The sequence below is a fragment of the Gallus gallus genome, chromosome 2 (genome assembly GCF_016699485.2).
Source record: "Gallus gallus isolate bGalGal1 chromosome 2, bGalGal1.mat.broiler.GRCg7b, whole genome shotgun sequence".
NCBI classification, from domain to species: Eukaryota; Metazoa; Chordata; class Aves; order Galliformes; family Phasianidae; genus Gallus; species Gallus gallus.
In genome coordinates this window covers 90,247,063-90,261,450 of record NC_052533.1, presented here as the reverse complement: position 1 = coordinate 90,261,450, position 14,388 = coordinate 90,247,063, and the positions used below count along the sequence as shown (strand labels likewise).

At 34.8% G+C, this 14,388-nt stretch overlaps 1 protein-coding gene across 9 annotated transcripts in view; it reads left to right on the top strand.

The window, feature by feature from the left end:
- Window positions 1-14,388, top strand: part of ZNF236 (zinc finger protein 236) — an 81,382-nt gene that overhangs the window by 21,405 nt on the left and 45,589 nt on the right. For all 9 annotated transcript variants that reach the window (XR_005857958.2, XM_040696565.1, XM_040696566.2 and 6 more), the window contains 6 exons: window positions 824-988; window positions 2,606-2,784; window positions 6,147-6,271; window positions 8,305-8,477; window positions 10,826-10,972; window positions 12,770-12,841. Coding sequence is in view for 8 of the 9 variants with exons in the window: in XM_040696565.1 (XP_040552499.1) it covers window positions 824-988; window positions 2,606-2,784; window positions 6,147-6,271; window positions 8,305-8,477; window positions 10,826-10,972; window positions 12,770-12,841 (861 nt within the window). In the remaining variant the exon portion in view is untranslated. The remainder of the gene's footprint in view (window positions 1-823; window positions 989-2,605; window positions 2,785-6,146; window positions 6,272-8,304; window positions 8,478-10,825; window positions 10,973-12,769; window positions 12,842-14,388) is intronic.

Here is a 14,388-nt window from a genome sequence, read left to right as displayed (position 1 = left end):
CATTTTATTTCATTTCTGTTCCTTGTTTTCTATTCTACAAAGCTTTGCTTTGTGAAAATTCTTGTACTGTTTAAGGTAGTTGCAGTTGTAAATTAATTCTTAGTTTAACTTAATGATGTTAATTAATATATAAGAAGAGCCACTTATGTAGTCACAGTATCATAGAATATCCCGAGTTGGAAGGCGCCCTCAAGAATCATTGAGTCCAACTTGTGGCTCCCCCAGGATCACTCAAAATCCAAATCATATTTCTGAGGGTGTTGTCCAAACGCTTCTTAAAATCCAAGTTTCCATGTTACAAAACTGATCCATAAAAACTGGAAGTTTGTGTTGTTAAAGCTATTATATTCTACGCTTCTGAAAGAGGTTTTCTACCTAAAAGTGGTAGTGCAGATGGCAACTGAAGAGCACTGAATCCTAGCATAAGCTAAGCACTTTAGTTCTCCAGTTGAGTAATTAATCGAGTTTAAGGATAATTCTATATCTCAGTTTTAAAGCAGGGAAACTTATCTGTCTCTTGCTCATTTTTTTCTCCTACTAACTTCATTCTCCTTAAAGAGTCTCAATTTTGAGTCCCTGCTTGCTTTAATTCCTAGGCTTTCTTTTCCCAAGCACTATTGAACACAAAGCACTAGCATTTCCAATTGTGAAACCCGAAAAAGAGGAAATATTTTAAACTGGGGTTATTATATGTTATTACTGCTATATGTGGGGGTTTTAAGGTTTTTTTTAAATTTTGAGTTCTAGTTATGTGTCATCCGTATTATATGTAACTTTTGGGATGATTGAATTTTCTCTTTATTTTGGGGTTTTTAATGAACAGCCTCATCGATGTGACCAGTGTTCAATGTCATTTAATGTTGAATTCAACTTGACACTACATAAATGTACTCACAATGGCGAAGATCCTACGTGTCCTGTGTGCAACAAGAAATTCTCCAGAGTGGCCAGCCTGAAAGCTCATATAATGCTGCATGAGAAAGAAGAGGTAATACATTATATCTCATCATTTAAGTTTTAAAAAGGTGAATGTGTGGTGATTTTACTTAATCTCACAGCTATATAATTTAGATTGGAAGACTGACTGATGATGTCGTTTACAAGAACCACAGCATGTTTAGTGGGGAAACTATTTTAATAGTAGCAACAGAAATGAACATATCAGATATAAACACGTGTTCCACTTCTGCATTCTCCTACAGAATCTGTGCATGTTCAGTAGTATTCATATACAATCAGTGATCATTAATTGATGAATGCACAATAAGTAAAACTAATCCTACCTAAAGATTTGTCTTAGTTATTTACAAATATTTTTATTTTGGAGTGATTTTGGTGATTTTATGTGCATTGATAGGCCAACATGTAGTAGACCATTTTCATGGCTTATGTTATTTTAGGTAATTCCTAGTCTTTGTGAGCATTTCTGTATTCTTTTAGTGTATTTTGATTACTGCTGAAACTTGTTCCCAATCCCTTAATTGTGTCATGAAGTTTTTTGTGAGAACTCCTATTATTTTCTTTTTATTTAAGCAGTCACTACTGAGTTAAAATGAGAAGACTGTGCAGTTTGAGGTCTTAACATATTTATAACTGTAAGCAGTTTAATTTATGGAGAGAACATGATTTTTTGATTGCCAGAAGCATTAGAATAAGAAAATTGAACAAGGGGAAGATGCTTATTTCTACACTTCAACTACTCTGATTTTCATATTCGGTGCAGATGTCAGAAGTATAGATTGTGATACCTCCTAGTTTAAAAAAAAAATAAATCAATCTGCAGCTTAAAAATCTGACTTAGAAAAATATCAATGCTTTTCAGTTGCTAATGAATACCTACTTGTAACACAACGTAATTCTCTGCTGAAACAGAGATGAACTCTGAGTAATTTAGAGAATTGCAAGAGTGACTTTCCCAGTGATTGTGCATGTGGCCTTGTCCTTAGGGAACTTGAATTTGAACTATAGGTTATAGTTCATGTTCACAGAACGTGGTCCTGGCTGTCATTCAGCAGTTTTTCAGGATGAGCAGTATAAGAAGTTAAACTAGCAGTGGAGAATGGTCTCTGGATTGTTCTCTATCACTTCCTTTTCCTTGCTGCATCCCTGCTCATTTCTGTTGTTTTGTCTATGGGGATAGCTTAAGATAAGCCAGTAGTGACTGTGGTGGGTTTACTTTTAAAGAGTAAGTGATATTCTGTATCTTTTTAACCAGTAGAAGTCTAAAATCTTTAAATCTGCTGGGTTTTTTTCCTCAAATGTTTATGTAGATTTCTAGCATTGAGGTAAGTTGTGTATATCTTCAAAGATATGTGTCTTCTTGTGGCTGAAGAAACAGGGAGTAAAGATGACAGTACTGAACTGCTTGTTGCTCTTACTTACAAACTCATGCACAGTTCAGTTCAGGTGGAGTTTTGTAGAAGATAAGTAGTACCATAAGTGTGCAGTGGTTCATGATTTATATAGCTTAAACTTTTTTCACTTGTATACTTCTATTGGTGTTTGCTTCTAGCTGCCAAAGTCCTTAAAGGTATGCATGCACCTGCTTGAGCAGAACTTGTATTTGTGAATCTTTTTAAAAATCACTCTCTATTATCTGTTTCAGAATCTTATCTGTTCAGAGTGTGGAGATGAATTTACATTACAGAGTCAGCTGTCCATACACATGGAAGAACATCGTCAAGAATTGGCAGGCAGTAGGGTCCACAGCTGCAAATCTTGCAAAAAGGAATTTGAAACTTCCTCACAGCTGAAGGAACATATGAAAACTCACTATAAAATAAGGTGACAATCACAGTTTTATAACAAAATGAGAAGATGTTACTTTGAAGGTGATAGGAAGGCAGGAGTAGCATTTCCAGTCAGTAAAGTACCATGGCCTGTGCTGGTTGTTTCCTTTCTTTGGTATGCTGCTCTGAAATGGCATTGGTTTGTAAATCCTTGCTAAACTAGGTGATTATTTGTGGAGGCTGTTGTATTTGGGGGCCCATACTAAGCATAGTTCCATCTGCATACAGGTTAAGTTTACAGGTTTGTGATGTGTTTTTTTTAATACAGATTGCATTCTGAAGCGCGTTCATGTGATTTTGAAGTCCAATAGCAGTACTGAAGCAAACCTGTGTTAATTTTATATGGTTACTGTAGTTTTTTATACTTAATATAAAGCAAATCGTAATGCTTTCCCTTGTCAAAGAAATAGGCTGTTCCTTGCAGTTTAGTACTTTTTTCCTACTAGCTCCTATCATGACCTTCCATGAGCTTCTTGCAAGTCTGAAAAAGCACGTAATGAAAGGAAAGAAGGAGCCCTAATAAATGTTGCTCTTACTTTAGGTAGATACTTGTTCTATAACTTCTTTCAGCAGTCTAAGTTGATTCCATGTTAGGAAGGTGAAAATTAAGTTAGTTGAAAGAAACATTTCTATTGGTTTAGTTTATACTAAATTGTATGAAGAAAGTTTATAGATAGTTTTATATATAAACTACGTATTAAGAAAGCCTAAGATTTTTATAAGGAATCATCTAAACAACAAAGTAAGAGATGTCAGACGTCCTATTCTGCTTATAGACCTCTCAACCTGCAAAAGCTGCCTTACTAGTTATGTTCCAGAGGGGTTTAAAAAAGAATTGCAGTTTCTTTTTTGCAAACTGTAAATTGAGAGTTTGAAGTATGGGGTTGCTGTGTTTGTACTGAGTCACATAAGTATGTAATATGAGTCAAGAAGCAAGTTCTCATTGTGGATGGCTCCTTTATAAGTTAGGATAATTAAAAAAATAGATGAGTGATTATAATGACACCTGTGTTTCAATGTAAAGGAGATTTAAGAGCAGTTTTAATTTGCTTTTCAAAATGCTGAAGATGAAAAGTTTTGCTTGATGGGGAGGGAAAAATTGATAACGGCATAAATTTTGACAGAGTGGTTAATGGCAAAACAGGAAGGGGTTATTTCTGGTATTTTCATTCAGATTGTTTCTTTAAGAGTAAGTCCTCTGGTCTTGCAGGAAAGCAGAGCTCCATCAACATTTGTTTATCTTCATTTTTTTGAACATAATTTCTTTTAATTTAGAGCCTACTTTTATGAGGCCTGCTTTATTTCACAATTCAGGTGTGGAAACATTGCATTTGTGTTCAAGAAATTATTGTCTACGGTAGTTATTTACTGTCCTTTTACCAGCAGTTCCAAAGCAAGTTGAGTATGTGAGCCAGTCTAGCCAGTTGCAGGAGCTACCTCGAGAAGCTAACATAGCTCTGATCTTCCATTCCTCAGTAGAAATTCTCAATTTTCCTTTGACTCAATCCTCTCGTATTGTTCAGAGAAAGTATGAAAAGTTAATGTTTCATCTAATTAGCCCAACAGTATACAGTATAATAATATTTATTCAAGGTTTAAGGACCTACATATGTTGGTAAAAATTCTACTATTTAATTCCTGCTTTTCATTATAAACTAAGCTTCAAGGATTTTTTTTTTTGGAGTTATGGAAGCAAGGCTTTTCATAAGTTTAATTTTTTCTTTCCAGAAAATTGAATGTAGTTCCCCTTGCTTAGAGGTATCTGTTCTGTCTCTGAAATATTTGAATAGAAACTATTACAAAGTCATAATTTAGAATTATCAATATACCTGTAAATGCTGAGATATTTTAAAAGATGACATGAACTTGAAGGATTATCCCTTCAGCTGTCTCCAAGTTAGAGGTGTGTGTTGTATTTCCTTATTAAAATACTGCAGCTATAGTTTAAACAGATGTAATTTCTCCTCAAAGAGTGTGTCAGGTTGGTGTACATCTATCATCCTGAGCTGGAAAGAAGGATGGTTTCTAAAATCTGTCCTCCTCGTAAAATCATGTCTTGGGTTGGAAGGGGCATCAAAGATCATGAAGCTCCACCCCCCTGCTGCAAGCAGGGCTGTCAACCTCCCCATTTAATACTAGACCGGGCTGCCCAGGGCTCCATCCAACCTGGCCTTGAACACCTCTAGTGACGGAGGTGTACTGTCTCTACTGCTCTTCAAGTCTTCAGCAAATTTTAATCTGAATACCTCAGTAAATTTTAGCAGATACAGTTAACATGCATTAATAACAATTTTGCCCAGACTCTACTTGTTCTGCAAGAATATTAAAAAGAAAAAAAAAAGTTTTAAAATGCATGTAAAATTTCAAGTAACTAGAGAAGAAAATGTACTGCCTCTTAAATCGACACCATATTCTCTTAGAGTAGAAAAATGCATCATTTGAGAAGTGTAGATTTCCTCCTGCCCAGACTGTTACTTCCCTGCTGTTTTTCATGGTGCTATACCAGCTTGTGCTTCAAGGTACTTGTATATTTTTGCACATCTCAACCATATTAGCTAATTCTTATTTCTCTGGTTTTTAGGAAGACACTGGGTATTTAAATCTGTAATTTTGGTTACCTTTGAGCAGAACTGCCAAGCTGAATTACCATACAGATGTAAATTCTCAGACATTACAGAAATTGTGGAGTGCTGTAGATGTCACGTTGGTTTGCTTACTGCCTTCTTGTTTCCATTGAGTTGCTCTAATGGTCTTTAAGGTCACCTGGGTTTCTGACTTCTTTTCCCCCCTTGGTAAAATCAGTTATTTTTCTACATTGCTGATCAGTTTGATTTGTACAGAGATCAATTACATGTCTGTGTGTCTGTTACTGTGACTGTTGAGGTCACGATGCATACTTGGGATATTAAATTCTTAACCTGTTCTTGTTAGACTTAAGCAACAGTGTTTCTGCTGTGGTTCATAAGACACTCGTATGCAGTCAAGAACAAAGATTTTGCTGTGTGCAAGAAATAGAAATGAGCTTGCAGTGTTTGAAAGTTCCTACAGAAACCGTAGTTGTGAAGCCATTCTAGCTGAATTTACAATGAAATTCTGTAGAGAACCTGTAAAATCCATCAATTTTATTGCTGAAATAACTGTAAAATTATTTGTATTGTCTAGGTAGGCCTAGAAAAGTACTCCAAGTACTTTCCATCAGTCATTAAGTATTATTAAAGATTTTATTTTTGCAGGTATGGCTGATGCTATATATTGTCATCAGTTTTCAAGTTTGTTTAAAAAAAAATTATGCTGTAAAATGAGTTCCATCAAAATAATACTTTAATGTTAAGCTTTTTTTTATTTTTTTAATGACAGGGTATCAAATACCAGATCTTATAACAGAAATATTGACAGAAGTGGGTTCACCTATTCCTGTCCTCACTGTGGAAAGACGTTCCAGAAACCAAGTCAGTTAACTCGGCACGTTAGAATACATACAGGTAAGACTGTAGAAATGATTATTTCACAAAATTTCATTAACCTGTGAGATGCCGAATACTTTTCTCTGTGTGGGGATGCGGTGTACTATTAATATGTTTGGCTTGTTATTATGAAAAATTTAAGTACTTCATAGTACTCTTTTTTTTTTTACAGCATACCAGCTTTGGTACTTAAAGTTTCAGTAGGCCATAAAATTTGAGCCCCTAGATCAAGGCTAGTCTACTACTCTAATTTAGATCTTAAATTGCAAACAGATTCTGAAAGTTACCATCACAAAAACAGTAGAAATTTATGAGAGTGAATGATACTAACATAGTGGCCTTGGTGTTTTGTTTTTTTTAATCGATGTATTTAAAGTTACTGCTCTATGTTTTCCGAACTTACTGCAGCTGCTGTGTTCAGGATGCCCAAAGTGAGCTTAGGAGGTGGTAAGCTTAGACTTCAGTTTTGGTAATTGAAGAAAAGAAGGTGACTGTTTACTTTTGTGGAATGAATCGTAGGGTTTTCGGCTAAATTACTGTAATAAATATGTATATTTGTTTAACCCTTAAACAATATTAATAACTAAAAGTGTGCAGTAGAAAATAATGCAGAAGTTCAGGAGGAAGTGTACCTGGAACTGTGGTATTAGTACTTAAGTGACAGTGGGTCACTGTAAGTTTCAGGCAGCTAGGAAATACCAATTTAATTGGAAGTATATTAATGCTTACATTCACAGTCTGTCTGGCATTCAGTTACTTGAGGTACTACAAAATATTTCCGAGTTTAGAATACATATTCCTTTAATTCTGGAAAGAGCATGCCTGTGGTGCTATTGCAGTGCATACACTGGTGTCATAATTGCATTACTTTTTAGCTTATACCCAGTATTTGAGGCTTCTACATCTTCAGTATTTTAATCTATGTTAAAAATGCTGTACTAAAACACATAGACTTGAAAAAATCTTCTAAACTCAAAGGCAACAGAACAGAAAATGTACATTCCTTAAGATGTGATACTGTGGTATTCTTGTAACCTGCTCCAGAAAACAACTGGCTTTTTCTGCCAATGAGATTAATTAAGAATTAATCTTCTTAAACTAGACTAAATTATGGCTATCGACATAATTAGAAGTAATATAAAATATTCATTTAAATTATTTGTGTCTGATATTTATCACGTGGTATTACTCACATCCTTTAGCCAGAGTTAGCATGGCTGTAGTGATTTTGCTATAGAAGTATGCAAAAGCAAAGTAACAAATTTTTTCAGGGTCTTGGAGTTATCACTGTTAAACTGTTTCATTAAAATAATAATAATAAAAAAAATGATGCTGAATTTACAGTGGAGATTTCCAGGAGTCAATTGAGACACAAGCTTGCAAGGTACTGGATTTTGTGCTTAATGTCAGTTTATAACTGCTTTGTAATGTGTTAATGTAGTTCCATCACATTTCATCAGTTAAGATTTCTGGAGAGTTTTTTTTTATGTTTAATCAGTGTGGAAATAACTGTAAGTATGTACAACATTGAGAACACTTAACATCAGGGAATAGCAACAGATTCTCCAAACATCATTGCCTAGGATTTTCTCTCATGTTCAGTACTAATACGAAATACTGAAAGAGAACATTCAAGGATTTTATTTTTTGAGTAAGGCTATACAGTATCTTAAATAATAACATTTGACTTCATTCTTTTGGGATAGATAGTTGCAAAGAATTGAGTAACTGTTAATACTCATTGAGGGTGGAGGCTATACATGTTTCTCAGTGTTCTTGTAATAATTTTTTTATGGCCAGGCTTTTTGTCTTTTCACATTTCCTTCCTTTCTCCAGTGTGTTTGCATAGCAGCTTTCTGAACGAAGGGAAGCTGTTCTGAACGATCTTCACAAAAGTATCACCTAATAATGTGTTTCTGTTTTAAATCTGTATTTATGTACATGCCTGTGTCTGTATGCAGTACTTTATTTTAGCTTATAGAATTTCATTATACGTACAGGAAACTGCTAGCACATGTTGAAATCCCCTTATCCTTTTTTTTTTCCTTTAGGTGAAAGACCGTTTAAATGTAGTGAATGTGGAAAAGCCTTTAACCAGAAGGGGGCGTTGCAGACCCATATGATCAAGCACACTGGTGAAAAACCCCATGCCTGTGCCTTTTGTCCTGCTGCCTTTTCTCAGAAAGGCAATCTTCAATCACACATACAGAGAGTTCATTCAGAGGTAAATACAATTATTCATAAGGTGGTTGGTGCTAATATACTGCTTATTGGTGTTTAACCTTTTGTTTTCAGTATTTAAAATGTCCTATTTGCTATTCCTGTGCGTACTGGTGCTTTCTGCAGCCAATGTAGATTTTCTCTTGTAGTATAGCTATTGGTTTGTTGGTTTTACCTGCAAATTCAGCTTTCCTAGAATAGCTTAATCTGCATAAACAGATACTTAGGATAAGTAGCAAAGCCCCCGTTTACAATTGCTTTTTCAGTACATTCAAAGATGAAAACATGATTGTGATTTTTTTTTTTTTAATAGCTAAAAATGTCATTTGTGGCAGTTTCAGGAGATTGAAGGCTAGAATCAGATCAAAGTGAGCCATAAACAGCAAAGTAGAAAATGTTGAGTAATTTCAGGCCCAACAGCAACCTGATAACTCCAACATAAAGCAGTTGATATTTGTCTTTGAAGAGTATATCTTACAGCCCTGTTCAGAAGCTTTTCCTTTGCAGGAAGAAGAAAGTTGCAAAATAAGACTTTTTTTTAAAGCCACAAAAATCATTGACCTCTTTATGCTGATATTTTTTCTTTGTGACAGACAAATTTTAAGATACCAGAGGCACTGCTGTAATATTGTAAGGTAGTCTTCTGAGCAATGTTGACTGAGCAACCTTTTTCAGTAATTATCTTTCTGATTTCAGCATTTCGTAGATGGCAGTACTCATAAAAAGAGACCTAGCTTTGATTTGGGAGGTATAAATAGGTAGAGGCAGCTGTTTTTCTTTTTGCTGCATGTAGAATATCATCTTTGTTTTCTTTCTCCTAACTCTGTATGACATGTACATTCACATCTTCCAATTTTCATTGGTGATAGATATTATTTATTGAACTTTTTACTAAGGCTCTTTTAATGTGATAGTTTCTTATTTTTAGGGTACAGTCCTTCATATAACGTCTCAGTGTCTTGTATTATGCTTAATTATATTAAATCATATTTTTACACTTCATACAGGCCTCTGTGGCTAGGCTGCATTATTGACAGCTCTGTGCATTTGATAGCTGTTGCTGTGTGAAAAAACTGCATCGATATTAATTTCATAATTTGCAGGGTTTTTTTTTTTTATTATTACGGAGTTGTTGGGGATCCAGTCTAATATATTTTTCACTTCTGTCTCCATTATGTCATAAATGCTGCGTCTCTACCACATCTCATGCAGTGTTGTGTGATGCTGAGCCTACATTGTAGTTACTGCTTTGGATTGTTGACTGCTTATTTTTACATTTACTTTTCTTTCTTGCTGTCACTGTATTTCCTTCAGGACTGCATGCAGAACTGTATTAATTCTTCTTTTGATCCTGAAACAGTCACAAAAAATTGTTCCAGGTGAATTATGAAGCAGGTTGATTTCTACTTGTCTATCATTGGTTGGTCTTAACTGTATTTTATTAGTTGGTACCTCTTCCTGAAATGTTGAGTTACCTGTTAAAGCTTAATATCAGAAAATATGGATTTCCATGTTGCATAACAAGCCACACAGCACATTTTCATTTGAAGACTTTGTTGTCTTACAATATTGCATATACTGCACTATATCTTACTGCTGTGTGACAGGCTGAGGAGGAGCAGGAAGTGAGGATGGTGAGAAACTGCAAATTTAATTGCCTCAATGACCTCATGTGTCCCTTCAACCCCTTTCCCTGGAGATCCCAACCAAATTGCTGCCAATCACATTCTTGGTTCTAGCTGTACATTACACTTCTATGCTCATCACCAATTCTTTTCCATGTAGTCCTCATGGCCATTTGGCCCTATCTATCTTAGCTTCTTTTTACTACAACCTGGAAAACAGGCTTTATTCTTGAAAATTTATCAGATGCTTTTACAAAAGATTAAGGAAAAAGAAAAAAAGAAATAAAGAGAAGATGAATTACTTTCCTTTTATTCTTTGTTTTCACTAACTTTAGTTTGTATTTTGTATGTTGTTACATTTTTCAAGCACATCTTATTTGATAAAGTTGCATTTTGGTTTTGTTTCCAAGTGTGTAATAGTAGCAAATAGTAAGGAAAAAGAAATCTTGAAGCCTCATATATCAGATGACATTTGTTTTCCTCTCTGGTGCTTTTAAACATTGAGAAGCAGTAATGGGAGGTGAGTAATGCAGTGAGATTACTGTTAACCGAGTAGCAGGGGGATACCAAACTGATTCTATAATAGAATATCAGTAAATTGGAGAAATAAAATATTGTGTCTTATAATGGCATTGTGTGTATGTTAGTTGGATAAATAATGATTAAAAAATTAGGTAGATTTGTACTTAATGTACAAATGTACTTAAACTTTTTTCTTTTCCTGAAGGTGAAGAATGGCCCTACGTACAACTGTACAGAATGTAGCTGTGTCTTCAAAAGCTTGGGTAGTTTAAATACGCATATCAGCAAGATGCACATGGGTGGTCCACAGAATTCTGCAAGCTCTTCAACAGATGTATCTCATGTTGCAGCGGTAAGCTTCACTTGATACATCCCAAAAATCCCCTTAAGCATTTAAGTAGGTCTGTGTTTTAACCAGTAATTCTTCACATGGTTACGGTTCTTTTTAGTTTTGGCCTCTCTTATGTCTTCTGCTCTTTGAAAGTTTTGCCATTTTAGAAAAATTAATTTGTGTATTGGCACACCAGGATTTATAATTTGAGGATTTAGATGAAAATGTAACAATTTTATTCTACATCTAATTAAAGTTTAGCTCTCGTACTTGAAGGTTGTGTGGGAAGGAGAGGTCCCCCTCTATGTAACAAAACTAATTAGAAGGCTTTTCTAGAACAATGAAAGCTAGGCTTTCCAAATTATATGTAAATGTTAACTGATTTCCAGAAGTTAATTGTTGATACAATTCTAAACTTAGCTTAATTTTTTTCAGAGAAAGTGAATGTTTTTCTTTTCTTGCTGGAATATAAGAAAAAGCTATAATCCAGAAAATACTTCTGCTGTGACTTCCACTGTCATTTGACTATTTTTTCTAAGTCGGTGGATACACAGTACATTGGAGTACTTTTTTCTTAAGAGAACTTTTACCTTTCGTGCTTTTCTTCCACTGTTTCTTATTTCAAACTTCTGTGCTCTGAAGTTCAATTTAAAAAAGCAATAGTCTTCAGAGAAGAAGATTACAGTTATAGATAAATCTCAGCTTTATTGTTGACAACAAGATGTTTAGCAGTATTGTTTGGAGAACTATTTTTTTTTAATTTCATAAAGCCTTTTTTTTTCTGTATGGCAGAAGTTATTTGTCTCTTCAGGTTGATTAAAGTCTGTCTTATTTACTTGCAAGTACGTCTCATCTCTGCATCTTTTTGTAGATCTCTGTGCTCACAAGTCTAATCTTAAAAGCAGGATGGAAAAGGATTCCTTCATACTGCCAAATGTTTCCTTTTCCTGACCAGCTGTGATTTTCTTGCTTTGTTTAGCTTGGTCGATTATTTTGCTTTTGAATTGCATATTGATATTACAGAAATGTGTTGCCATTATTTTTGCCTCATGCACCCATCTTTGCTTGCATGAAGGCAATGAAAAGGAATACCTCTATACAAAAGCATAAGCAAAATAGAAGTAAAAGAATTCATCTTCAGAAAGAGATGCCAGTAAGCTTAACAGGTAGAACAAAATTGACTGATGTATTGCATCTTGCAAGAGTATTACTCTTTGTATTTAATTTAGTATCTGAAGTTGCAACGGTTTAATGATGGATTTTCTTATTGCTGTAGAAAGATGGTAGCACTAGTGTTCTGAGATAAGAACTGTCTTCCTCATTCTGGTCACAACTTGCAGAGCTTCTCTAACAACTAATCTCCATTGTACCTGTCCTGTTCTGAAGTCTGTGGTTCATCCGTGCCGTCCCTTGACATGGATGTGAGGATGAGCAATGATTGTCCTTGGTATATGCATTCCAAAAGTTGAAGTCACTTGAATTGCTATACTACCAAAGAGTTTGTATTATTCTCATACTTAGGTACATCTTGCAAAATATACTTACTGTAAGGCTGTTACTGTCTTTTGAAGCATCAGTGCTTATAGCTCAGGTGAAACTGATACCAGTTCCTGTAATTTGTGTTTATTTAATGTATATAAACAATGAAGCAACGCTAGTGATTCCATGTATGATTGTATTTTTCTCATAGTCTTCTTTTTTCTGTCCCTAGCTCATATTGTGGGGAAAATGAATTGTGAAACTGATATTTCAGCTGTTCTTGTTGTTTTTTCTTTTACTGTAAAAAGTCTTAAAACACTTCTTTAAATTTATTTGTAGGACTCTGTCACCCAGCCTTTAACAACAGCTCCTGCTAATCTTTTGCAACCTGTTGATAATAAGTGGAAGAACGTAAGTATAGAGTTTTTGTTGTATTTCCGTGTCAAGACTAAAAATAGGTGGAACTTTCACAGACTTTTGTAAACTTCTTGGTGCAGAAAAGATTTGCAGTTATCCTTTGTGATAGGTTCATCAGGTAATAGGTGAGGGCAAACTTCCTGATCAATGCAGCTGGGTATTTAGGAATTGAACAGGTCTTATATATGGATTGTATTTTCACATCTGTTACACAGTTTTACGCTCATAATTCTGATCAGAACACTTTAGTTGGTGGCAAGTACTGTTGTGTATCCCATTGATAGGTACCAGTTTTGCCAGGTGCCAGCAATGGAACTTACTGCTCCCTTCTCTAAGAGCTGTCTCATATTCTTGCCTAGAAAGCGAGTGCTGGCTCCAATTTCATTCTTAGCCTTAGGGTCTTCCAAGCCTGCATCTTCTCAAGAGCATGCCTTAGTAGCTACTGGGCCAGCATGTAGTTTGTATCCAATTTTGCAGAATCAGCTTCAACTTGTGTAGTAATTCTAGTAAACCAGGGAGGGAAAAGCCTGGCTTCTGTTCAGCCGAGAATAACCTTGAATTCTCTTTCCCCTTGCTAGGGTACCTTCTATTTTTAAAAAAAGTGATGATAAATTGTAACACTTACAGGAATTTTGAGGAAAAGGAGCATATGACATCACCTAAAACTAATAAACTTCTAAACGAAGATGAATCAACAGCATTTTTGCTTTATATGTTCAAGTATTTCTCCTTTAATGTCCTTCAGTGTAAAACGTGTTTGTTCCATGCTGTCAGATATACAACTTGCTTGTTTATGTACGGTTCCTGTTGATTTGTTGGCCTAGGATGTATGCTCTGATTCTTCCATGGTACTGTGTGATATATCATAGATGGTTTAAAAAAAAAAAAAGTATAAGTGCTTTTCTTGTCTGTAGCATCTTTTTTTTTCCTTTTGAAGTAGAGCTAGATTTCTTATTGCACCCTTAATGAGTCGTCTTTTCCTTCTTGTACTGAAGTGTATAAAAAGCAAAAATGTTTTCCACTTTCAAATGGAATGGTACATCATATTTAATGCTGTGCACCACAAGGAATTAAAACTTTCTGAAAAATGTTAATAGGGTTTACAGGGAGTTACTGTGTTTCTGATCGAGTCCCTTGGGATTTCATAATTTTCACTACACAAGTTAATATTTTATCAGCAACCTGGAAGAAAATATAAAATCATCATTGATCAGTATGATATGGAAGTTGAGGTAGTTGATAAAGAGGACAAATCAGTGATACAGGCTCATGTGGATTAGTTGGTGAGTTAGGGTACAAACAAGCAATATGTGTTCTGCTACAAGAATAAAATCACACAGTGTAGAAAAAGAAAGTAGGCCATATTCAGAGGACATCAAATCCCATTAAAATAGGGATCGAATAGGTAATAAATAATACGGCAGCTAAAGTTGAAGTTTTCCTTGCCTGCAAAGATTAGGAAAAGTCTTTGCTTAAGGCAAATTGAAAAATTTATCAGCAGTCTTTATTCCTTTCTGACAATTCTTGCTTTCATCATGTCT